The sequence below is a fragment of the Pseudorca crassidens genome, chromosome 19 (genome assembly GCF_039906515.1).
Source record: "Pseudorca crassidens isolate mPseCra1 chromosome 19, mPseCra1.hap1, whole genome shotgun sequence".
In the NCBI taxonomy this organism is placed as follows: Eukaryota; Metazoa; Chordata; class Mammalia; order Artiodactyla; family Delphinidae; genus Pseudorca; species Pseudorca crassidens.
Window position 1 is genome coordinate 3972031 of NC_090314.1, and position 23535 is coordinate 3995565.

At 57.4% G+C, this 23535-nt stretch overlaps 1 protein-coding gene across 1 annotated transcript; it reads left to right on the forward strand.

The window, feature by feature from the left end:
* The first annotated feature begins 1967 nt into the window (after nucleotides 1-1967).
* ALKBH5 (alkB homolog 5, RNA demethylase) lies at nucleotides 1968-23257 on the forward strand. The gene is made up of 4 exons (XM_067716455.1): nucleotides 1968-2902; nucleotides 10887-10967; nucleotides 20615-20770; nucleotides 21548-23257. The coding sequence occupies exons 1-4, from the start codon at nucleotides 2133-2135 to the stop codon at nucleotides 21723-21725; spliced, it is 1185 nt and encodes a 394-aa protein (XP_067572556.1). The 5' UTR covers nucleotides 1968-2132; the 3' UTR covers nucleotides 21726-23257.
* Nucleotides 23258-23535: the final 278 nt, after the last annotated feature.

A 23535-nucleotide genomic window follows, 5' to 3' on the forward strand; every position in this document is an offset into this window, starting at 1 on the left:
AGGTAGTGAGCTCCCTGCCACCAGGTGTGCGTGCAGAGTCCGATGCCCCCGGTTGGAGGGCCGTTGAGAGGTGGGCGCTGGGCTTCTGAAGGGCCTGAGCTCTCGTAGCCAAACTGCCAATATGCAGGCAACGGGGCCCTGACCGGGCGTTCACATAGAATTGCCCAGGCAGGACTGGGGCCCAAGCCCAGCCGCCTGACCTTGGCTTTGCCCACTGGCCACCTTCTCACCACCTGCAGCTGCCTTCCTGCCGCCACCACCAGCGGTGCCCTCCAGGCTGGGTCAGGAAAGGGCAGGAGCCGATTCCCTACGGGTTTCACGCCTGCCCCGTTTCCCCTGCACCTGCTGCTGCTTGGAAGGGAGGGTCAGGGCCAGGGTCCCAGGTGTCCAGGCTTCCCCATACCACAGGCCCTGCTGGCCTGGACTTTCTGTGGCCCCATGACAGACCCCACTTCCCACCAGGGACCGGTAGTCCCCTAATTTAGGACGTGGAAACAGGCCCACACTAGAGGCCAGTGGTCCTCTCTGCTTAACGTACAGGATGCAGGACTTCATCTCATCTTCACACCCACCGCACATGGGAACGGATTTCATTCCCGTTTTACAGAGCTTGTCTGGGGTCCTACAGCCCGTCAGGAGGTCAAGGTCCAAACCCACGTCTGTTGGGTAGCAGGGTCTGGAGCTCAAGCTCCGACCAGCCGGGGGCGGTGGGTGGAGAGGGCGCAGGGGCTGGGGGCATAACGGCCAGGGTGGCGAGGCCACGAAACCCAAGATGCATTTCATCCCAGTGAGAATCTGGGGAGGCTGCTAGAGGGGTGAGCCGAGTCTCCAAAAACCACAGTTAAGGAACGGGTGGGAGGGACAGGGACCAAGGAGCGTGACCACGCGTGCAGGCCCCGCCGTCAGGGGCCGGGAGGGTCTGAACAAAGGCCTGGGCGCCCGGGAGGGCAGTGACTCCGAGGACCGCAGCCCGCGCTGCCGTCCCCAGCACCCCGCCGCCCCGGGAGCGCCCGGCCCAGGAGGGCCGCGCACGCGCCGCCGCCGGGACGTGACTAGGACAACGTACACGCCGGGCGGCGGCGAGGGGGCGGTGTCTGTGGCAGCAGCCGTCGGGCAGGGGGCTGGGCCGGGGCTCTCGGCGCCGCAATCTGAGCGTATCCTTGCGCCCTGAGCGCTTCGCTGCGGTCTGGTCTCCACTCAGGCACTCCCTTAGCCACCCGGTCACCCTTCAGGGGTCCTCGCGGCCCGCCCGCCGCTAATTAGGGGACGGACGCAGTAGCCAAGGCGACCGCCGGATTGACAGGCATGCGCGCCAACCGGCTTCCGGAAGCTGCCGTCTGGGCCTGCCCGGCGCGTGGCCGGTGGCCCAGTGACAAAAGTGGAAGCGCCAAGGGGGCGGTGACCGGGCAGGCTGGGTTGTGTCGGTTCCCCGGTGATTGCGCGCTGGGGGCTGAGGCGATTTCGGGCGTTCGGACGATGCCGTGACGTAGCGTGGCGACAGCGTTGACGGCGTGAGCGCACCCCCGTGGAGGGAGCCCTACGGCCGCGGGGGAGGCGCGGACAGGAGGCAGGCTGCTGTTTGGGGCGTTCGTGGAGCCCTTCAGTGGGTGGGGGAGGGGCGGTGGACGGCCCCCGTCTGCGCGTGCGCCGGCCCCTCTGCTGACCCGGCCGCAGGCGCGCGCATGCTCGCTGCACGCGGAGCCGCCGTGGCCGGTCGTACTGCGCCTGCGCGCGGAACCGCCCGCTGAGAAGAGGCGCTGGCGGACGTCGGGCGGGCGGCCGTGACGTCGTGAGGAGCGCTTTAAAGTGCGGGCCGAGCCGGGCGTCCGAGGGTCCGGCCAGGAGTCGGGCCGAGCCTCCGCGGCCGCCCTGCGCGGCATGAGGCCCTGCCGGCGCCCCTGCCCCCCGGGACGCGGAGAAGGCGGAGGAGGAGGGAGCCTCGTCGCCGTCGCCGCATGACTCGCCGTCCCTGAGGCCGACCCGCCGCCCCTCGACGCCCCTGCTGGGCGGCGCGGCCTCGCTCGCGGGCCTGGCGCTGAGGGCCTCTGCGGCCCGGGGCCCGGGCGCGTCCCCCAGAGCCATGCCCGGCCGCCCCGCCCGCCGCGGAGGGCCCTAGAGCAGCGGCGTGGACCATGGCGGCCGCCAGCGGCTACACGGACCTGCGGGAGAAGCTCAAGTCCATGACGTCCCGGGACAACTACAAGGCGGGCAGTCGGGAGGCCGCGGCCGCTGCCGCCGCCGCAGTGGCCGCCGCCGCTGCCGCCGCCGCCGCGGCCGAGCCCTACGCGGCGCCCGGGGCCAAGCGCAAGTACCCAGAGGACTCGGACCCCGAGCGCAGCGACTTCGAGGAGCAGCAGCTGCAGAAGGAGGAGGAAGCGCGCAAGGTGAAGAGCGGTATCCGCCAGATGCGCCTGTTCAGCCAGGACGAGTGCGCCAAGATCGAGGCCCGCATCGACGAGGTGGTGTCCCGCGCCGAGAAGGGCCTGTACAACGAGCACACGGTGGACCGGGCCCCGCTGCGCAACAAGTACTTCTTCGGCGAGGGCTACACGTACGGCGCCCAGCTGCAGAAGCGCGGACCCGGCCAGGAGCGCCTCTACCCGCCGGGCGACGTGGACGAGATCCCCGAGTGGGTGCACCAGCTGGTGATCCAGAAGCTGGTGGAGCACCGCGTCATCCCCGAGGGCTTCGTCAACAGCGCCGTCATCAACGACTACCAGCCCGGCGGCTGCATCGTGTCTCACGTGGACCCCATCCACATCTTCGAGCGCCCCATCGTGTCCGTGTCCTTCTTCAGCGACTCCGCGCTGTGCTTCGGCTGCAAGTTCCAGTTCAAGCCTATCCGGGTGTCGGAGCCCGTGCTTTCCCTGCCGGTGCGCAGGGGGAGCGTGACTGTGCTCAGGTAACCGCCTAGGAGGAGGGAGCGGCCCCCAGGAGCCCGCGCTTTCCGCTTCTGACCCAGGCTTCTGTTTGCGGGGCGGGGGTGGGGGGCGGGGAAAGGGGTCTGCGTTTAAAACACGGGCAGTAAGAAAACAGGGAGCTGAGCTAGAATTTTCTATCCCGTGGGCAGACTTGACGAGATCGCAGACTTGACCCAGAACTAATGTAAAGGCATCTTTCTGGAAGGGTGGTTTTCGGAGTCTCCTTTACCTTCGTGATTTGAGCAAGTCACTTCCATTTTGGGCCTCCATTTCCAACTCTGTGTTTTTTAAAAAATTAGCTGGCATTACCGTCTAAAAGTCTTTCCAACTTGCCATTCTTGGTCTTTTTAACAGAGAACACGTTCGTGGATCCCTTTGAGAGAGGAGATCCTCACAGGAAGGCCCTTGAGCGTACTTAATTGACACACGTTCTTCATTCCCAGGAGGGGGAGTGGCTTCCCTGGAGTTGAACAGATCAGGGGTTGGACCAGGAATAGAGTGCAGCAAACTTAAAATTCAGTCCCTCTTGGCTGCAGAAGAGCCCATTGGTCCTTTGTAAGATGCATTACCTGTAATCAGGACCATATGAAACAAAATAAAGCTTGTCTCTTTTCCTGGTATTAGGCTTTGTAGCTGTTCAGCAGATCTTAGGCTCTTGGCCTATTTTCAGCCCCAGAACCTGCTGAGAGTTAGCTCAGTGCCCTGGCCCTCAGAGAAGATTGCCTGCTGCAACACCTTTGCTGTTTATATGAAGCAGAAAATTTACTTGGAAGCTCCCTGCTTCCAGCCCTGAAGCAAGTAAATCGAACGATGTACTTCAGTAATCCCCAAAACCTCTTAGGAGATCTAGACTGCAGCTGTTCCGAGCAGCTTGGTTGACCACCAAATTCTAGTACAGGATCGGCAGGCACTGCACTTTTGTTGTGAGCAGCTTAACCTCTGAATTTCGGTCAGTGCCGTAGGCCACGGTCACGGGGAGAAGCAGGGTCCCGGGAGCCCTCTCAGTGCCCTGAGGCAAGTGTTCTGTCTCATTTGAGGGGAACAGCTGAGGCTGCCTCCGTATCTGGGAATGGCAGCAGAGCCGTGTGGTGCCCACCATGTCTCCTGAGGGGGCAGTTAGCGAAGTCAGTGGCAGCAGGAGCAGTACTTCGGCTTCCTTATGCGTCGAAATCTAGAGGCCACCTACCTCTCAGGTACCCCCTTGTCACGTGGGCTCCCGGCTTCTCCTCGGATCTACGTGGTGCTCCAGATGGATGTCTTGGCAGAGCCCTTTAAGATGGGATTTCCAGGGCACACTCTCCCAAGTGGCCTGCCGTGTAAGGCAGTTAGGTGTCTGACTTCATCGAAGGGCTCTCCGTGCTTAAAGGGGTCTCTCGCACGAGGGCCATTTGCTCTCCTAAGGGGATACTGGTTTCCCACATCATCACAGGTCCTCAGGGCTGTCAGCAGGAGGTCTGGCAGTGGACCGGTGTGTAAAGGGGGGGCCACAAGAGGCAGTCTGTGACTTGCAGAGCCCCCTCCCTCCCACACACGCACACCCTGTATTGAGGAGAGGTTTCAGGTTCCTAAAGTGCAGGTCTGTTAGCGATCAGCAGCGGGATTGCATCACCAGGAAAACGCTCTTCATCTTTGCCTTAGAGTGGTGAAGTCCCGAGGCTTTCCCAGTCCCTTCCTCCTGGATTCTGACTTGGCTGAGGGGTCAGTGTGGGAGGCTCGGCCACGTCCTGAAAAGTGCTGCCCCTGGCTTTGAACCCAGCTCTCCTCTCGTTTGCTTTGGGACCTTGTGGGCGTTCTCTGAGCTGGCTTTTCCATCTGTAAATAGGGTGATGGCAACTTCCACAGCCTGTTAGAGCTAAAGGTGGTGATTCGGAGTCTAGCAGAGGGCCTGGCACAGGGTCGACCATACACAGCCACTTCGTGCTCCCCTGCTCTCTTGTCGGGGAGGGGGCTAGGGATTTGGGGGAGCCTTAAACATGGCTCTTCCCTTCACAGAGTTCACGGCCCGGGGGAGGCCACAGTCAGTTAGTTACAGCCCAGGAAGGTAACCGCAGGAGTACACTGGGGGGGACGTCTTACTCCACTGTGGAGTTTGGAGGTTTTCAGGAACTTGAAGGGGGCTAGGAGGTGACTGGGAGTGAGCCGCCGAGCAGAGGTGCGGGCGGAGGGGAGCGCATGAGGGCTAGGTGAGGGGTAGGTGCCGACCAGAGGCAGCTGGAGCTCCTTACTAGTCCTCAGAGCCAGCCTGGACCTGAGGTAGACGTTCTGGTGTGGCGTGCCTCGGTGAAGCTCTAGAGCAGAGCTCCTCCGCCGCAGTCCTGTTGACGTGTGGGCAGTCCTTGTGGGGGCTGTCCTGTGCCTCTTGGAACGTTTAGCCGGATCCCTGGCTTCTGTCCGCTATGCCAGAAGCACCTTCCGTGACGACCAGAAATGTCTCTAGACACTGCCACGTGTCTCCCAGGGGTGAAACGTCCCCCAGGGGAGAGCTACTGCTCTCAGGTTCCGGACACCCCCGCTAATTTAAGTTCTCCAGCACCTGTTCACTTAGCTCTCTGAGCTTACTTGCTATGCAGGTGTGTGAACACCTGCATGTTAGTGCTGCCTCTGTGCAAGTCCTGCTCGGGCTCTTCCCTGAGCTGGTAAGAGGGGATGCTTGCTTTCACTTCCTGGTAAGTATCCCAGCGCAGAGGTGATGAGCTGTAAGGCTGCCGATGGAAGGGGCTGATGAACACAGTGGTTCTCTACAGGTGGGCAGGGGTTCTAGTAGTTCTCATCTGACTCAGACTTGTGTTGTTGATGGCAGTGGTGTCTGTACCCGTCCAAGGCAATATGGCAGGAATACAGCTTTATATTTAATAGTTGTCAGCGTGGATTCCAGTGTGTGGCAAACATTGACTCAGCAGTGTCCAGACGTGGGCATTTAGAGCAACTCCGGAGCAGACCCTTCTGGAAGTGCTTCAGACTTCTTTCCAAGCCAGCTGGGAGTTGTCTTCCTGTAACCTTTCCACGCTGGGCCTGAGTGGGTCCTGTCTTAATGCTGTTCTCTAGAGAAATAAATCTTTTTTATCTCTTCTTACATCAGTTCATCTTGTATTCCTTTTCCTGTTCCCTGTATGGTAAGTGGCAGATTAAAACAGATTTCAGATGGATTAATTGGAATAATTACCTCAAGGCTAATTGCATACTTGCTGCTATTTTTAATCACTGCTGAGTGGTCTGTGGTTGCGGTGCCCACATGCCCAAAGAGCCAGGCCTTAGCCACCTGTCTGCAAATTACTGTATCGCCCAGCCATGAGACCACGCAGTGGTGAGCGCAGCCTGTGACTTCCAGATAGCAGTTGATACTGGGTGGAGCGGGCACCCCTTCAGTTCTGGGCAAAGGACTGATCATGTTCAGCTGGTTGAAAGCAAAATTTAGCTTTCTGGCTTAAAATAGTTAGGAATGTAGGGCAGATAGGTCTGGGCCACATCTCTTGTGTGGAATCTTCTGATTCCGTGAGAGGGGGAGGAACTTGAGGATGAAGTCAGGGCTGTTTATTCTCAGGAGGAGCTGGGCTACGGGGTGTTGGCTGGCCTTGGTTTTGCCAGGCGTGAGAAGAAGGCAGAGGGCAGCAAAGGAAAGGAAGCTAGCAGGCTAGTGACGGTCTTAGTCATGAAGGTCAGAGAAAGCAGAAAATAAATAGGCCATAAAAGTTTCAGGGCTGGCTGGCCATTCTTGGCTGGGCCGTTGGTGTGCTGCTGTTACTGGGATATGATGCTAACTCGCTGGAGGCATGGGCTCATCTTTGCGGACTTTTTCCCTGGAGGTGGTTGGAATACCTGTATCCTTTGCTGAGGTCGGTGAGGCCCCCACGACAGATTGGACCTTGTCACTGGGAAACACAGATGGGCTTTTCTTCCTACTCCTCGTTACCTACCTCTCCCCACCGCCACTCCCATCAAAAAACAAAAACCAGTGTAGCATAGACACTGAAACCGAGAGTTTGATTAGAGTTCCATTGCCACCACTTTAGCTGTTTGACTTTGGGCAAGTTATTTAATCTCTCTGGGCCTTAGTTTGCCTCTGCAAAATGGGGCTGTTGAAGTCCTAGAGTTGTTAGCAAAGATTGATTGTCTTTCACGTGACCGAAGGCTTGAGGTTTTGGTGAAGTGTCTGGAAACAAGCTGCCTCTGTGCTCAGCTGCTTTCTGTTTATACTTCGATGTGTACAGAATTGGGACTTGGAGCAGGTTGGCCGCCTTCTTTCTGGGTTCAGAAAGCCCCAGGACTGCTTCATCGTGTTAGGCCATGTGTCTTCTAGGAGGTTCAGGTGTGATTATAACTTGAGTCTGAGGTCACAGTTCTGCCCCTGTGCCCAGGTGGCTGGCCTGCTGCCCCCCAAATCCTAAGTGAGGTCCTGTAGGCCTCTCAGGGGTGAGGCAGGCTCATGGGGGCTGCCAGAGCAGGTGCCCCCGCTGGAGGGAGGTGTCGCCAGGCAGTCCTGGTGATCTCGGCCAGGCCCTCCATCTCTGCCTCTGTCTGCCCTGGGCAGGGCACAGAGTAGATGGGGAATGGCGGCCACCTTGGAACTGTGCCTTAATAATTCCGTCTCCAAGGCTGTCCCCTAGAGGAGAGGTGTGTAGTCCTGCACAGCCCCTTATAAAGAGTCTTCCAGACTCCTCATTTGACCTGCACCTGATCCTCTGAGGAAGGACTTGCTGCAGTCTGTGTTTTGCAGATGCAGAAACTGAGTCTTCACAGCAGTAGGAACATTGACCTCGACACACACACGTCATCTAGCGTCTGCTGTATGCAGAGATGAGTAAGGCCTTTGCAGAGCTCTGTCTTGTGGGGAAGACAGTTGCCACAAGGCCGAACTGCAGTAGCAGAGAGGGTTGGGTGGGTGGTGTGGCGGAACCCAGCCTGGGGAGTTGAGCAGAGCTTCCCAAGAGAGGGGAGAGTTTTCAAGAGTCACTCTAAGGCATAGTGTGGTGGGTGACAGCCAGGCTCTTGCTCTGGGTGGTTGCGGCACACTAGTCACTGCTGCATTGGGGGGGGGGGGGTGCTTGGGCTCAGTGCAGGGCAGTACCAGCCTCAGGTATTTCCCCTCTCCCTTCCCTGTGAGAACAAAAGAGGAGGAGGCACTGGAACTTTTCTTCATGCCAAGGTTAGGCCTGGACCCAGGGTATATTAAGTTTCAAGCTGGCAGACTGGCACTTTCAAACAGTTTGTCTTGTAGCAAGTAAGTTCCTTAGCAGTAAATAATCCTCTGTGGTCTCTGTTGGACACTTTCTGCTGAAGTTTGGACAGAAGAGCTTCCTCTGATAGGACTTGGAGCCTCCTACTCGCAGCAGAGCTTGATACTGAGGACGGGGTCAGTAGGCTGTGTCGTAGCTGCCAGGAAGTTCTAGAAGACCAGTGCCAGTGAGTTCTTCAGGTGGGGGTCAGTGAGCGCCATGGTCATTTCTGTGGGCCCGTGTGGTCTTGCTTCTGCACTAGTTCTTCTGAGGCCTGGGCTGGGGGACAGGAACCTGGCATGACTTGCTCTTTGTTCTGGAGCACGTTGGGAGGTGGGGGGGCACTTAAAATTTGACCAGCGTCTGGATCTGCTGCTTCTGTGTTACAGGATGCAGTTCCTTGCTGAAGATGGGAAGTCAGGGCCCTTGGCAGGTCCTATAGCCAAGTCAAACAGATTAGTAACACTCGTTAACAGTAAGGAAGGTTGCCTGCAACCGGTACTGCAGGTCTAGGCCTTAGAAATATGCCTTGGATTGCCTTTGGGGGACTGGACTTCACTCTTTGGCAAAGTCCCGTGTTAGTATGGGACTGTCTTGGAGCCCAGATCTGCACTCCCCTAATGTGGAGTGACAAGAGAGAGCATAGGATAAGCTTTAGAGCTCCTAGCCCTGGGAGGGGGCCCAGGAGGCCTCTGCTGCAGGGGGAGCCTGGATGAAGGTTGTCCAGGACGCCTGGCTTGTGTCACGTGCTCAGTAAATGGGGGTGCCAGGCACCCTGCATTATCTCACTGAATTCTCATGGTAGCCCTGCAGGTGGGCCTCCCGCTGCTCTTCTCCAGGGGTGCTAACCAGGAAGACATATAACTGTAGTTCTGCCTAGAAGAGACGAGCAGGAGCACTGACCCTTTTAACAGTCTCATCATTAGTCACCACAGAGGAATGTCGTAAGTGACAGAGCACAGAGCAGCACCACATGAACACCCGAGAATCTACTGCTGTCCCTGCAGTTGGCCCAGCATGTGACTCAGCTAAGGTGACAGAGCTCAGGTTGTAACCCAGGTCTCTTCAACTCCTCGATCGCTGTATGGCATTTCTCACTGGGCCTCCAGATATTTTCTTAAAGATTTTTTTTTTTAATGTGGACCATTTTTTAAAGTCTTTATTGAATTTGTTACAATATTGCTTCTGTTTTATGTTTTGGTTTTTTGGCCATGAGGCATGTGGAGTCTTAGCTCCCTGACCAGGGATCGAATCCACACCCCCTGCATTGGAAGGCGAAGTCTTAACCACTGGGCCACCAGGGAAGTCCCTAAATTTTTTTTTTTGTATTTTGGCCATGCCACGCGGCATGTGGGATTGTTCCCCGACCAGCGATCGAACCCAGGCTTCTGTAGTGAAAGCGCTGAATCCTAACCATTAGACAACCAGGGAACTCCCGCCTGCGGATGTTAATAGGTGTTGTTTGAGAGAAGGTTCCTTGGTCAGTGCTCAGTTAAAGTCAGCTGTAGTAATTCTCAGGTCCTTTAACATACCAGTGCTTTCTTAAACTCATCAATATTTCCAGATTGATTTGACTGTGGACATTTGTCCGTAGTTATCTCACAGGACTGTTATTTACAGAGAAAATTGAAAACCTGTGGTCGAGGAGCAGCTCAAAGGGGAAAATCCCTAAAATAAGAGCTCTTTTCTCTGCCCTCCTCATGGCCCCAAATCAGCTTTCTGAATCAGAGGTACTTCTCTCTAGGACTGTTTATTCGCTCTTGCATCTAGTTCTTGCCCACGTGGGGGCAGCCTGGCCATTTTGAGGAGTCCTTCCCAGGCCTGTGGTGTTTCTGACCATTGCTCCATCCACGTCTTCACAGCTGCCCTTGAGAAGGAGCTGATTAGCAGCTGAATAGAGAAGATTGGTGGTCCCCGGTGGCAGCCAGGGAACCTGAGCAGGGGGAGGAGGCCTGTGGCTGCGGAGCTGCCTTGGCTCAGTGGAGGGCTTAGTGGGGGGTGGGAGTGCCTCATGGCTGCCAGGCTCCCAGTGAGGGCCTGTACTCAGGGAGCTGAGTTTGCTTCCAGAGTTTCAAATCGGAAAGACATTAGCTGTGAAGAGGACAGCCGTCTACCCACATTCACTGGTTTGAGCAGTTTTCAAAATCATGTAACTTGATGAAGAAAATAAATAGATACTTGAGTGTGATGGGAATTTTTAAAATATTCCAAACACAGTTGTCTTCAAGATTTTGGATCCCCCAAAATGAAGGTGTTTGAAAGCATTTTTTCCACGTAGACAAATTCTCTTTTTGAACCTTGGAGCCTTAGTTCTCTCTGGTGACTCAGTGCTGTCAGTGTCTGCCTTGGCCTCCTCTGCCAGCCCAAGGGTGGGGGAGGGGGAGATGCAGTTCTTATCTTCTCCCCAGGGTCTGGCCTGAGTCACTCCATCGGCCTCCAAAGCCACTAAAGGTGTGCCCTCTTGGGGACCCTTTGAAAGAAGGGCTCCTGGCCTGTGCAAGGAGATTCCTGCTTCTGCTTCTGCTTTAAGACCTGCTTTTACCTCATTCCAGGTTTTCTCTTCAGTGGTTTCTGGGCAAAAGCATCCTGGAACTTAACACGTTATTTCCTCCCACGTAGATCCTTGAACGTGTCACGTAATGGGGTGGAGGGTGGCCGTTAAGACTGGGACCCTATTTCTGTCTCCGTAACCCTGGGGATCTTTGGTTGTCCATCTACTCTCCATGCTCACGTGCTCTGTGTTTCTTTTCAGTGGATATGCTGCTGATGAAATCACTCACTGCATCCGGCCTCAGGACATCAAGGAGCGCAGAGCAGTCATCATCCTCAGGAAGTAAGTGTCCTGGTGTCTGGCTCCTGCAGACCTGACTGCAGGTGGAGGTCTGGGTTCCTCTGTCAATAGCCCTCAGCATGAGGGCTGAGCAAAAGCACACGCTCCCAGTGTTTGTGGGCTGGGTCTTGAGACAGGATTTGGGGGACATTCTTCCAGGCCCTGCCTCCCCCCACCTCTTCCTTTTCCTTCCTCCTTGGTTCTGATTTGTCACGTGTGCTTCTCACTGAGTATTTTTAGATTGTGCCTCAGCAGCTTGCTTTAAAAATGCCTGGGTTTTCACTTCTGAGAGGAGCAGGGGGTGAGGACAGGGGATGTAGGTGGGTGGCTGGCCGCGTGTTGAGCAGGCGCATGGCTTGTGGCTGTCCCTCTTCTTTGGCCAGGGGGTCAGGGACGCACTGACCAACATTGCCAATCCTGGCATCTCCAGCACTTCTTTTTTTTCTGCTCACGAGGTGAATGGACTGACCACGTGGACGCTGGGTCAAGACAATCCTGCCTTGAGGCAGGGGTCCTGAGAAGGCTGGCTGATTGCCCAGGCTCGTGTAGTCGTCAGTGAGCAGGACAGTGCCTGGACCCAGGCTGGAGCAGGATGTCCTATAGCTTGCCTTATTTGTTTTTTTTTTTTAATTTAAGTAAACTTTATTTTTTAGAACAGGTTTAGGTTTACAGAAAGTTGTGAAGATAGCAGAGAGCTCTCCGTTCCCCTTCCTGGTAATGTCTCACATCAGTGTGGTATGTTCATCACAGTCACGGAACCAATACTGATCCGGGACGGTTAACTGGAGTCCATCCTTTACTCACAGTTCCCTAGTTTCTCCTCACGTCCTTTTCTGTCCCAGACCCCACAGGATGTGCAGTTGTCGTGTCACCTTAGCTCCTCTCCGCTGTAACACTTTCTCAGACTTGCCTTATTCGTGGTAACACCGACCGCCAGGTGTGTGGTGGAAGGTCCCTCAGTTGGGGTGTTGCCTCATGGTTACACCGGGGTTGTGGGTCTGGGGAGGAGACCGCAGAGGGGCAGCGCAGTTCTCCTCACGTCACGTCCAGGACGCAGGACCTTCCACTGTCAACGCTGACCCTGAGCGCCCGGCTGAGGCTGCGTTCATCACTGTTGCCCCCTGTCCACACTGTCCTCCCAGGAGGGACGTCGCTGTGAGCGGCACACGTGTAAGGAGTGGGGGGTGAGCGCCACCTCTTTGAGGCGGAGTCACCACAGAGATTGCCTGGAATCCTTCTGTACAGGAGATTTTGTGTCTTGTCCCCCACTTGTTTATTTCTTCGTTCACTCATTCCTGACATCAGTGTGGAGTTGTGGTGTCTGTTCTGTGCTCAGCTTGTCCCAGCTTTGGCCATTGGGAGCTCTTTCTTTTTTTAAGTACATCCTTACTCTCTGGCTTGTCATCTTTTTTTTTTTTTTTTTTTTTTTTTTTGCGGTACACGGGCCTCTTACCGTTGTGGCCTCTCCCGTTGCAGAGCACAGGCTCCGGACGCGCAGGCTCAGCGGCCATGGCTCACGGGCCCAGCCGCTCTGCGGCATGTGGGATCTTCCCGGACCAGGGCACGAACCCGCGTCCCCTGCATCGGCAGGCAGACTCTCAACCACTGCACCACCAGGGAAACCCTGGCTTGTCATCTTTTTTTTTTTTTGGTCATCTTTTTAACTGCAATTTATCACTTCTGCATCTTGGCCCTTTGGGTCCGGAGCTCCAGTACATTGTGGTGGTGATGTCTCTTTGGCACGGCCCTGCCGCTTTGCCAAGTCAGAACATTGAGTCTGTTTTATCATCTGTAGAATGGAGATGACCCAGACCTGTGGGACAGTCCTGCGGTACAGGCAGGGCGCTGGGCACCTAGGGGAACTCCAGTCAGTGGTCAGCCTGGCAGCGTTTCTCCTCTAGCCTAAGAATATTCCCAGAATCCATCAGAAGAAGGGTTTTTATCTGCTTTTCCGCTCGCTTTTCCTGTGGTTCCCAGCACAGTCCAAAACCCAGGACCCAGAAGTGAGGCAGCCCAATGTGTTGCTCCCTTCTGGCCTTTCCTTCCCAGTCATTTCTTGTCAGGTGTGCCTGGTACCGCCAGCGGCAGCCAGAGACCAGGTGGCCCACCCGGGGCAGGAATGAGGGTGGGGGGGAGTAGAACCAGAGCAGCGCCTTCTAGGTGTTCCTTCCCAGCTCCTCATAATAGCTCATCCCAGGGAAAGCTTCACTGGAGGTGCAGTAGGAAGTGGCCAGAGCTGGAGTGTTGGGTCGTTCTTCTGGCTGTTTCCTTCCTCGAGTGGTGGCTCCCGTACCTGTCTGCCCAAGCCGGATGCTCCTTGGTGGAGCTAGGACTCTGCACTGTTGTTGTTTTTTTGTTTGTTTGTTTGTTTATTTGTTTATGGCTGCGTTGGGTCTTTGTTGTTGCTGCGTGTGGGCTTTCTCTAGTTGCAGCGAGCGGGGGCTACTATTTGTTGCAGCATGCTGGCTTAGCTGCTCCGCGGCATGTGGGATCTTCCCGGACTAGGGCTCAAACCCGTGTCCCCTGCACTGGCAGGCGGATTCTTAACCACTGCACTACCAGGGAAGTCCCCAGGATTCTGCACACTGTTAACCAGCTCACCCCGGAAGCTCTTTGGCCAGCTGAGCCCCTGTAGCGTTCTGACCGAGGAGAATGGCTGTTGTGGGTAACTGGGCTCTTTGACCTCCTGCCCTGAGTGGATCCAGGAGCCAGCCGGGGACTGGGCTGGAAAGGAGTGGATGGGTGCCCCCACCTCCGCAGCTTCCCTAGGCTGCTAAGCTGGTGAAGTGCCTAGCTGTAGGCAGCCCACCCAGGGGACCAGAGCAGAGGCAAGGGCAGCTCTCTTGCCTGCAGAGTAAAATCCAAGGTCTCTGTTGGACTTTGCCTGTCCATCCAGCCTCCTCCCTCAATGTTCTCCCTGTTGTCTCCTTCCCACTTAACGTTAAATTACCTGCGGCTCCTAGTGTGGCCCACGCACTGATGTCCCAGACTCTTGCAGCAGTGTGGCCTCTGTTGGGAATGCTTTCCCTTCTGACCCACACCCACCCCCCCAGATGACCCACATTATACGCGCTGAAAAGTTGGTTAACCTAGCCGTCCTTCAAGGCTCGAGGGTCAACCATCTTGACACGCAGGAAGCATCATATACATGTAGCTCTCTCAGCCCACCCCCTACCCCCTGCTGTCACAGCCTGTACACTTGCCATTGTGAGTTCCAAAGCTGTGTTCTGTGGGGGGCAGGGAGAGCCGTGTTCATCTGAGTCCCAGCACTGAGGCCGGTCCAGAGGAGGACAGCTCCGGTCGATGAACAGCACCAGGTACAAAAGGATAAGCTGGTGACCTGATGAAAAGGGTTGCATCCTGGCTCAGGCGCTGCCCAGGGGTCAAGGATGTGGCCTTGGTGGGTGCCTGGCTGACTCTGTGTCCTTCGGTGAGGCCACATCCTGACAGGTGGGACCTGGGCACTGAGCCCGGTCCTGCTCCTCGTAGGCAGGTAGGGTGGAGCCAGCTCTGCCTTCTCTTAGGTTTGGATATAGATGCACAGGCTGCAGAGGGAGGGCCTGGGGCCTCTGTCACCACTTCAGGCTGGTCAGCACTGCGGTAGTCTTTCTAAGGGCCTCATGGGGGGAAACGGGTGGGCGGCGGTCAAGTGCTGCCTGACTCAGCAGAACACGGCTCCTTTGCACGGGGATGATGCTGAGTCTTCATAGGAGGTGCCATAGTTTCTCGCTGGGAGTGACCTTCGGAGAGCCTCCCCGGGGGTGCAGTCCCTAGGCTGCAGCGTAGTGTCATCTGTTTGGGGTCACAACCAGTAAATGGCTGAGTGCGGCCTTGAACCTGGGTCTCCTGGTGTTGGGTCTTGTGGCCCTTGATGGTTTGCACAGTGGAACACCCCGAGCCCTGCCCCAGGGCGGATGCTGTGAGTTGAAGAACCCAGAGCCTTACATACAGAAGGGCTTTCTTGCCTCTGCTGTGCCAGTAGAGAGCTGGGGGCTGAGAGTATTTTAAGCGGTAGGGGGCTACCCTCCAGGGTGTGGGGTGAGGCTGCGGCTGCAGGTTGGTCAGCTCTTGAATACGCCCAACTTCCTGGAATGTCGCTGTTTCCCAGCCCACCCAGAACAAGCTGCCCAGCATGCATCTTTGTCAATCATTGGTTCCCCTGGCAGGGAAGCTGGACCTACTTTTTTGGAAGTGTGGTTTAAGTTTTAAATGACTGGTTAGAGAACCAGGAGGCTGGCCAACTTCTGAGGTGTGGCAGTCATTGGGGTGGGGGAGTATTTGGTTTTTCCCACAGTTCCCTGACGTGCGGCCTTCTAAGGGCCTTGTGTGCTGCCCTCTGCCAAGCACCCGGCTACTAGGGGCTGGGCGCCGGGTAGAGTGCTTCCCACACATTAACCCTGAGAGTGGAGGGTATGAACTCTGTTTGGACAGGGGTTCAAGCAGGCAGCTCACTGCCTCGGCTTCTCTAGCCAGTTTGGAGTGATCTCTGAGCAGGGATTCCTGACTTGGGAACGTGAAGCATCTCGTGTGCACAAGGCACCCGAGGTGGGCATGTAGGAGACTTAGCGCTCCCTTGGGGCCGGGTCTGTGGTAGGTGGGCACTTCGCACGCTCAGACAGCACAAGCAGAGTGAGCATTGTCCTAGGAGCACAGAGCGTGTCCACTGGGGCCCAGCAAACACAAACAAAAAGACGACCTGCAGCTTCGGGGGCTTGTTGAGACACGCTTGGTAGCTCTGGCTCCTGAGCTGGAAACTGCTGGCCAGGCAGAATTGGTGAGCTTGAAGGCGGGAAGTATAGAGGGCCTCTGGAATGGAGGGGCAGTGAGGGGAAGGAGGCACTGGATCCAAACTTCAGCATCAGGCGATGGCTTGTGGCCCTCAGGGCCTTCTGGTTGGTGGCCAGGGCACCCAATCTCTTGGTGTTCAGGAGGCCCCCAGGCCTGCATCGGGTTGGCCTATGAGACTTGTGTTCCTGCATGATTAACCAGAGGAAACGGCTCAAGGCGGTGTAAATAGCCTGTTTCTTTGCCGCTGGTCAAGTGGAGCTTGGCTCACAGTGGGCTGAAGTTTGGAAAAGCAGCTGGAGAGTCACTTGCCAAATGTTAACCAAAGCTGGTGTGTGCTGGGCTCTGTGCTGGTGCTGGGAAAGTGGTGAGTGTGGTCTCTTCTCATTCACTTTACCTTTGGGGGAAGGTAAAGGTTTAGCGCCTCACCGGAGGCTGGTCAGGGAATGCTATCGAGAGAGGTGCCGCCTGAAGGCAGTCAGGGGTGGTGTGTGGGCCTCAGGCAGGCTTCGAACAGGCTCAGGCGGAGGTGCTGTTCCTAATAGAGGCCCCGAGTGGGGAACACAGTGGAGACGGATGGGGCGGGACCCAGTCGGAGCTCGTCAGAGTGCTCGCTGCTGTGCGGGAGGTCTGGAGGGCCCTGGGGAGGACCGAGGCCTGGGAGCAGCAGGTGGGGGCTTGTTTAGGAGAGACTGCCTGTGGGAGGCTGAGCTAAACGGCCTACTGGGTCATTCGGTCCAGGGGCCCCTGGGGTCAGAGGGAGGCCCCCCCAGAAAGCAGAGCAGCCGAATGCAAGGCTGTGTGTGTGGATGAGCAGAGGGTGTGCGCTGGGCTTTGTCCCTCAGCTCTTCGTTTCCCTGATCCCGGCCAGGCCTGAGATGTGGCCCCCACCGGGACACCTGCCTGCCACTGCTTGTGTCTCCATGGTTTTTGTCCCGGTACCAAGGACTACGCACCTTTGTTCCCGGGGAGTCCGGAGATTGGGTGTATCCACAACCTGCCTAAGGAATAAGGAGGCGGTGAGGCCGCCAGGGATGTGACTGGCTTGGGCTCCTGGCCTGGCTCTGTCCCTTTTTTACTGAATACAAGTTGGTTACCTGAGCCCTGTGTTCTTACCTGAAAATTGGGGCCGTTGGGATGCTGGAGATGATTAAACTCGAGACTGCTGTGTGTGCTTCTCGGCCCTTCCTCACCGTTGCCCCCTCTGATCTCGATGGGGCAGGGGTAGGGATAAGGACGGCTGTGCTCGGTCAGGTACAGCGTGAGGAAAGGGGAGCCCAGAGCCATGGTGGTCAGCAGCCCCGGTGCGGGAAAGCAGCCTCAGTGTCAGGTCTCCCGGTGTCCTGGAGGACAGTGAGCCCTTACCAGGGCCTGAACTGGGGGATCCCTGAGCACCCTGATCCTGTGGTCTGGCTGGCGTCTGTGGGGGCCCTGGGTTACACGCATGTGGCATGGATGGCGTGGTGGTAACCAGGCTGGGCGATTTGGAGAGGCTCCCCTTGGGGACTGGGTGTTTTGTTGGCCTGGGTCGGGGGAGGTCTGCTGGGAGCCCAGGACCATGTACGTGCTTGGGGTGCCCTTTCTTTGGGTGATACACTCAGGTGTCCTTCAGGCTCCTCTGACCGTAGCAGGCTGCTGCACCCGTGTCAGCACTGCCATGCGGGGAGAGCAGGGCAGGAGTTGGAGAGAAGCGTGTGGTGTTGGTGGGAGCTGGGAGGCGGTACTATTGCAGGAGGGATGGGTGTGGGTCTCGGCTGTGGGGGAGTCTGATACTTAGAGGGGCAGGAGCGTAGACCTTGGGGCCCAGGGCACTCGTAGGCGAGGAGTGTACTCTGACAGGCCTGCCTCACTGTGCCCTGCCTGCTCGCTCCATTGGGAAAGCCAGGCTTTGTAGTACAAGGGTGCTTGGGGAGGGCGGAACCAGCAGTTGTGGGTGGTTAGCAGCAGGGCCTGAAGTGCAGACTGGTTCCCCGTCTCCCAGAAACGGTGGCCTGCCTCTGCCAGGACAGCTCTCTGCTCTGCCACGGTGAAGAGAGCCTGCCTGGGCTTCAGGGGCATCCTGGGGTAGCAGCTGTGTGGCTGAGGCCAGTGACTGGGTCTCTGATTTCGCACTCTCCCCCTCCCCCACCCCGCCCCGCCCCGCCCCGCCCCAGCAGCTTCTCCGCGGGAGTCATGATTGATAAAGGAACGAGAAGGCAGCACCTAGACAGTCAGTCTCCTCCCTTCCTCTCTGGTCACATGGTAATGTTACCTTAATGCTTGGCCATCCTCCCTTGGTTCCGGCTTCCCGGTACCTAGGACCAGTCCATGCTTTGTCCTGGGGGCTGTCCCGACATACCTGGGGTGCCTTGCCATGACCCCTGGATGTTGGCTCAGATCTGTAAGGAAGGTCTTGGTTCCTGTTAACCACCCGAGGAGGCGCAGGCCCAGACCTTACTGCTAGAACTGGGCTTCCTGCCTCCAAACCTGTGGCTCTGTCTGCTGAACCCTGGCCTGCTCCCTGGGAGTTGGCTGCCCTTTAAGAGGGGAGGGGGGTGTGCTCTGAAGGCACACTGCTGGTGGGCTCTGGGCTGCGCATCTGGCTCTAGCCTGGCTTCTTGCAGCTTGGTGGCTTTTCAAAAGTAGAGCTCCTCCAATGTTCTGAGATGTACTTGTAACAGCCCCAGGGAATGTGTCAGGCCCCAGAGCTCCTACTGCCCCCAAAGTGGGTGCGGGAGGCTGAGTTTCTGGTGGGGCTGCTTCTGATCACCCCTTCCCTGAGGGCTGGCCCTGACAGTAGCAGAGCTGTTGTGGGGGGAGCTGCGCCTTCCGTCTCTTCTTCTCTCAGGCAGCTGGAGGGACACAGAGCCTGTCTGTGTGCCTGGCTTCTGTCCACTCTCAGCTGGTCCCACCTGTCTCCCCAGCCTCCGCAGTAGTCCTGGACCCACAGCGAGGGGCCCCCACCACTGCCCCCGGCTGCCCGGGCCGGCCGCCCTAGTCGCAAGCAGCTCAGGAAGGGCGGGCCCCACCAGGGCTCAGTGTGTGCCAGCCATGCCTGCGTGGCAGGATGTGCCTTCCAGCCCCGGAGGTGTGTGGGCCAGGCTCTCCTCTTGGTGGCGCTGCTCTTCTCTGGCCTTCCACACTCACCCGAGGAAACCACTTCACGGTCTTGGGCTGCGGGTCCTGCCCACACGGGCTTTTCTGCCCTGGGCGTGTGCTCCCGGCACCCGCGGGGTCTTCGGATCAGCTCGGCTCGGCAGTGCTGGAGGGGCGCTTTCCTTCCTGAGGCTTCAGACTCTGGAGTCCTCTGAGTCGAGCTTTTTGGCTCATGTCACATTTGGTGTGAGCTCTCAGCGCAGGGATCTGAGGCCTGGCCTGGTCAACGAGAGGTCTCAGGGCTTCGGTGATTCTGGTTCCCACCCTCAGGTCTGGGTGTGCCCAGCACCACCTCTTCCCAGCGCCCCTCGAAAGGAGCCTAGCCTTGAAGGGGGCGACTTAGACCCTCAGAACTGAAAGAGGCCTTTGCTCAGATGGGGAGACAGGCCCTGAAAGGGATGGTGACTAGCCCATACTCTGAGTGGCAGCCTCAGGGCTGGATCTTCCTGTTGCTCCTAGGTCCTGTCTCCTGTAGCCTGGGGTCCCCAGAGTGGAAGCCGAGGCTGGTGGGCCAGTAAGTGCAGCTGGCCCCTTCTGGCTTCCCTGTCTAAGAGGCCTGGAGGCTCACCTGGACTAGACTTTTCTCCCAGGACTTCCTGGCACACGTGCCTTCCCTCCTGACTGACCTAGTCTTCCCTTCTGTTATGAGGACCGGGCGCAGTCATTCCCAAGAAGCCAAGGCAGCTCTTGGGTTCCCCTTCTGCTCTCTTCCCCCAGCGTTCTTGTGAGGATGTCCTTTGAGGTACCATAGCACCTTCTTCCTCAGAACCCAGTTGTTCCTTTGTGGCCAGCAGCCCATGGGAAAGATGCCTCCAGGGCCTTCTGCCAGCTGCGCCCCCATCACTCCCCGCCCCAGGCCTCTCTCTTGCCCCTTGCTGCCAGCAGCCTGACTTGCTGGCTTCTGTATCCCACAAGAGGCCTTGGGGCTTCTTTGAGGCTTCCCAGGCCAGCTTCCTCCTGGCCTGACTTCTTAAAGGACTCGGATCGCTGCCCTGGGCTACCCCTACCCAGTTTCTCCATCCCTTCTTCCCCCACCATACTTGAACGCTTTTCCTCGACTGACTGGTGTGTTCCAAGTGCCAGGTGGGGGCTTTGCCTTCAGAAGCCCTCTGGCCTTGGCTTGGTCAGTGTCCCGGAACCAGCAGAAGCTGCCAGGTGTCTGTGTTGGGACCAGAGCCGAGCTTGAATGTGGGATTGGGTCTGGGCCCTCCTCCTGGCTCTACCACAGCCTTGGTGTCCCCGTGTAAGGGTAGGGAAGCTCTTACTCTGTTCCCTTCCAGTCCTTCCACAGGCCTGGACCAGGGGAACCTTCCTGTCTGGATTTTCAGGCAGGGGTGGATGTGTCTGTTGGAGTGTGTTGGTGCCCACCAGTGGGGCCCTCAGTCTTCTGGCAGGTGCAGTAGCTGTCCCTTGAGAATCTCTGGGCCGGAGGAGGGTGAGATGGGGCTGTCTCATCCAGCTGAGAGAGCCCTGGGATCCTTCCCCTGGGGCAGCAGGTCACTGGAAGTCTCCAAACAGAAGTGTTCCCGTTCCCGACTCCTAAGCCTGAACTTGGGAAGGGCGGTCTTTGCAAGTCAGCTGGACCAATTCCTAGTTGAACCATGAGGAGACTGAACCTCAGAGCAGAGACTGCTGGCCTCCACCTAGCCCGGCCAGAGAAAGAATTGGTCTAATGGGGCCACACCCTCCCCAGAGGCCTGCTGGTGACCCCACGTGCATTTCCTTTGCAGGACAAGATTAGATGCACCCCGGTTGGAAACAAAGTCCCTGAGTAGCTCCGTGTTACCACCCAGCTATGCCTCAGATCGTCTGTCCGGAAACAACAGGGACCCCGCTCTGAAACCCAAGCGGTCCCACCGCAAGGCAGACCCTGATGCTGCCCACAGGTACTCAGCTGCGGTCCCTCAACGCAGGCGCCACGGCCTGGCTGCAGGGCAAGATGGGTGGGAAGCCTGGGGTAGGTGGTTGGGAGCCGGGCCTTGTCCACCTTTCCAATGCCTTCTCTCTGGTTCCCTGGGGTTGGTGGCATTCTCGACTAAGCCCTGGCCATCCGCCTGTGGGAACGCTGTGTGCCTTCCCACGCCTTCCCTGGTCCTGCTCCCTGACACACGCTCCGGTGGGTTACATGGGACTTTAGCAGGGAAGTGCAGGCCTCGGAAGGTCGCAGAGCAGGGGCCCGTTTCAGAAGGGTTTCTGAGGAAGCTGCTGAAGCTGAGGCTGGAAGGATGGGGAGGATGTATGGGAGGGGCAGTGTGGGCCAGGGGTGCCGTATGGGCTGAGAGCCGGAGACAGTAAGAGCTTGGTAGTTTCAGGGCTGGTGGGGTTGGTGAGCAGAGAGGGAGACTGGGAGTCGGGGGAGGACTGAGAAGCCGAGGGGGATGCCAGAACCAGGCAGGGGCTTGAGGCTGTGATAGGAAAGCCGCCTTCTGCCCGGCAGCCTTGGCGGTGTCCTGGGGCACCAGGCTCAGAGCCCAGCAGACCCCACAGGGTAACCGGGGAATGTCTCAAAGACGAGGGGTGACCGTTGGCACCTGCTGGGCAAAGAAAGACACGGTGCCAGTGCTTCTGCCACTGCCACACACCCCCCTCCATGGAGACCTGGTGAGCTGGGGTGGCCCTGGGCCAGTCTCTGGGTAACGCCTCCCCCACCCCTTCCCTCACAGGCCTCGGATCCTGGAGATGGACAAGGAGGAGAACCGGCGCTCGGTGCTGCTGCCCACACACCGGCGGAGGGGCAGCCTCAGCTCGGAGAACTACTGGCGCAAGTCCTACGAGCCCGGGGAGGACTGCTCGGAGGCGGCGGGCAGCCCCGCCCGCAAGGTGAAGATGCGGCGGCACTGAGGCCTGAGCCTCCGGGACTCGGCTTGATCCTCACTAGCTGCCCCTCCTTTTGTTGCGTTTTGAGGGGTTTTTTTCCTTTCCTTTTCTTTTTTTGATTCTTATATTTTTTTCCTTGGTTTGTTGCCTGTTAAGGCTGAAGAACAGAATTGGCCAGGACCTGGTTCTCGTGTTCTTGGTTTTCCTCCTGGATGGAAAGGCTGTTGGCATCTGTAGGCACAGAAGCTCACGCTGGAGTGGCCAGTGGAGGCGTGGGGGGCAGCTGTCCTCACGTGGGGCTGTGTCTGGCTGGGTTTATTTAAAAGCAACAAAATGTTTTGGTTTAGAAAAATTCTTGTTTTGCTTTAAATGTAAATCTTCTTAGTGTTGTAAATGAAGTTCAATCTCCTCCCCCTCCCCCCACTGTCTGCCATGGGTTGAGGTCTTGCCGACTCTGCAGGGGGCCTGCTGCCCTCCCACCCCTCACTTGCTCTCCAGGCCCCAGCAGCTCCCGCAGATACCCGCTCCTCCTGCAGCAATTGTTAGGGATGACCGGGCAGAGGCCTAGGTAGTGCCAGCCCCTGTTGCCCCAGAGCTGTTCAGTTGGCTGAGACCCCGGGCTTCCTGCATGCCCTCTGGCCTGCTCTGCCCACGGGTCCCTGGGCTGCCCAGGGGCCGGCTGCAGTGGTCCTGACCTCTTGCCAGGAGCCTGCCTCTTTGCTGGGTTGCTCCTTTTAAGCATACACGTGTGATTGTGTGGAACAGTTAGACTTGCCGTATTGGGGCAGTTTTAGGAATTGTTTCTAGCTGGAGGGACTGGTGTCCTTCTGAGTCTAGCGTTTGGGCTATGGAAAATTGTTGTGGTGTGTGGTAGGGTTTTTGTTTTCTTTTGTTCTGAGTTTTCATTTTTTCCTTTGGTCTCCTGGCTTTTTCCTTTCCCTTTCCTTTCTTCTCCATCGGCCCTCCTTGGGCCTTCTCCCTATGTCAGTCCCCATAGGAAGCTGCCCGCCCCCTCTGTCCGCCTGCAGGATGCATCCAAGGCCAGAGCTCAGGCCTGCAGACTGGGTTGGTGCCTCCTCCGCCTCAGGGGCATGAGAGCTGGGGAAGGAAGGGTCCTTTAAAAGATAATAATGAAAGGGAAAAAATAAGTGAAGTCTTCGGCAGTTTCCTCCTGCTCAGATCCTTGAAGGCTGCAAGGTTTTGCTGATCTGGGTTCATTAGGAATGTCTTCTTGCCAGCCAGGGCCAAGACCCAGGCCTGCTGAGAGCAGAGGCCCTCCCAGTCCCCAGGCTGCTACCATCCCAGGGGGCTAGTCTTACAGAAGAGGCTGCAGAAAGCTGGGAGGCAGCCCCCATCAAGAAGCCCCTCTCAGGGGCCAGAGCTCCTTTGCCAGTGTGGATTCCTCGAGTCGGGGCTGCATAACTAAAGCAGTTGCAGTTTTTTTTTGTTTTTTTTTTTACAGCTTTTTTCCCAAAAATGATTTGTAGTTGTGTGTGCAGCACTTTGCCCTGATATGTGTGCTCTACAATAAAAACCAAATCTAATATATTTTGAAACAGTTGTCTGATGCTGTCGTAAGAGAGGACTTGCCTTTGGTTCTTCCTTAATCCCTTTGTTTTGCCCTGAAACTCTGAAGGGGGTGGGGGGGGCAGAGTTCATTGCCCACCGAGGCTGCAGAGGAGAGGAGCAGTTGCTGACGCAGGGCTGAGGACGGGCTCGCCCACTGTCTTTTCTCCAACTGCAAGGAGGATGGACTTCGTAAGCCGTATGTCCAGGTGCCCAGGGCACCGTGGGCCCACAGGAGCCAGGATCCTACTGTGCTGAGTTCTGGAAG

What these genes read in the sequence shown, in the direction of transcription:
- ALKBH5 (XM_067716455.1), top strand. Translation starts at nt 2,133, where the DNA reads ATGGCGGCCGCCAGCGGCTACACGGACCTGCGGGAGAAGCTCAAGTCC. An exon ending in GCAGTCATCATCCTCAGGAA is followed by an intron (nt 10,968 to 20,614) that starts GTAAGTGTCCTG and finishes TTTCCTTTGCAG; the next exon opens with GACAAGATTAGATGCACCCC. An exon ending in GACCCTGATGCTGCCCACAG is followed by an intron (nt 20,771 to 21,547) that starts GTACTCAGCTGC and finishes CTTCCCTCACAG; the next exon opens with GCCTCGGATCCTGGAGATGG.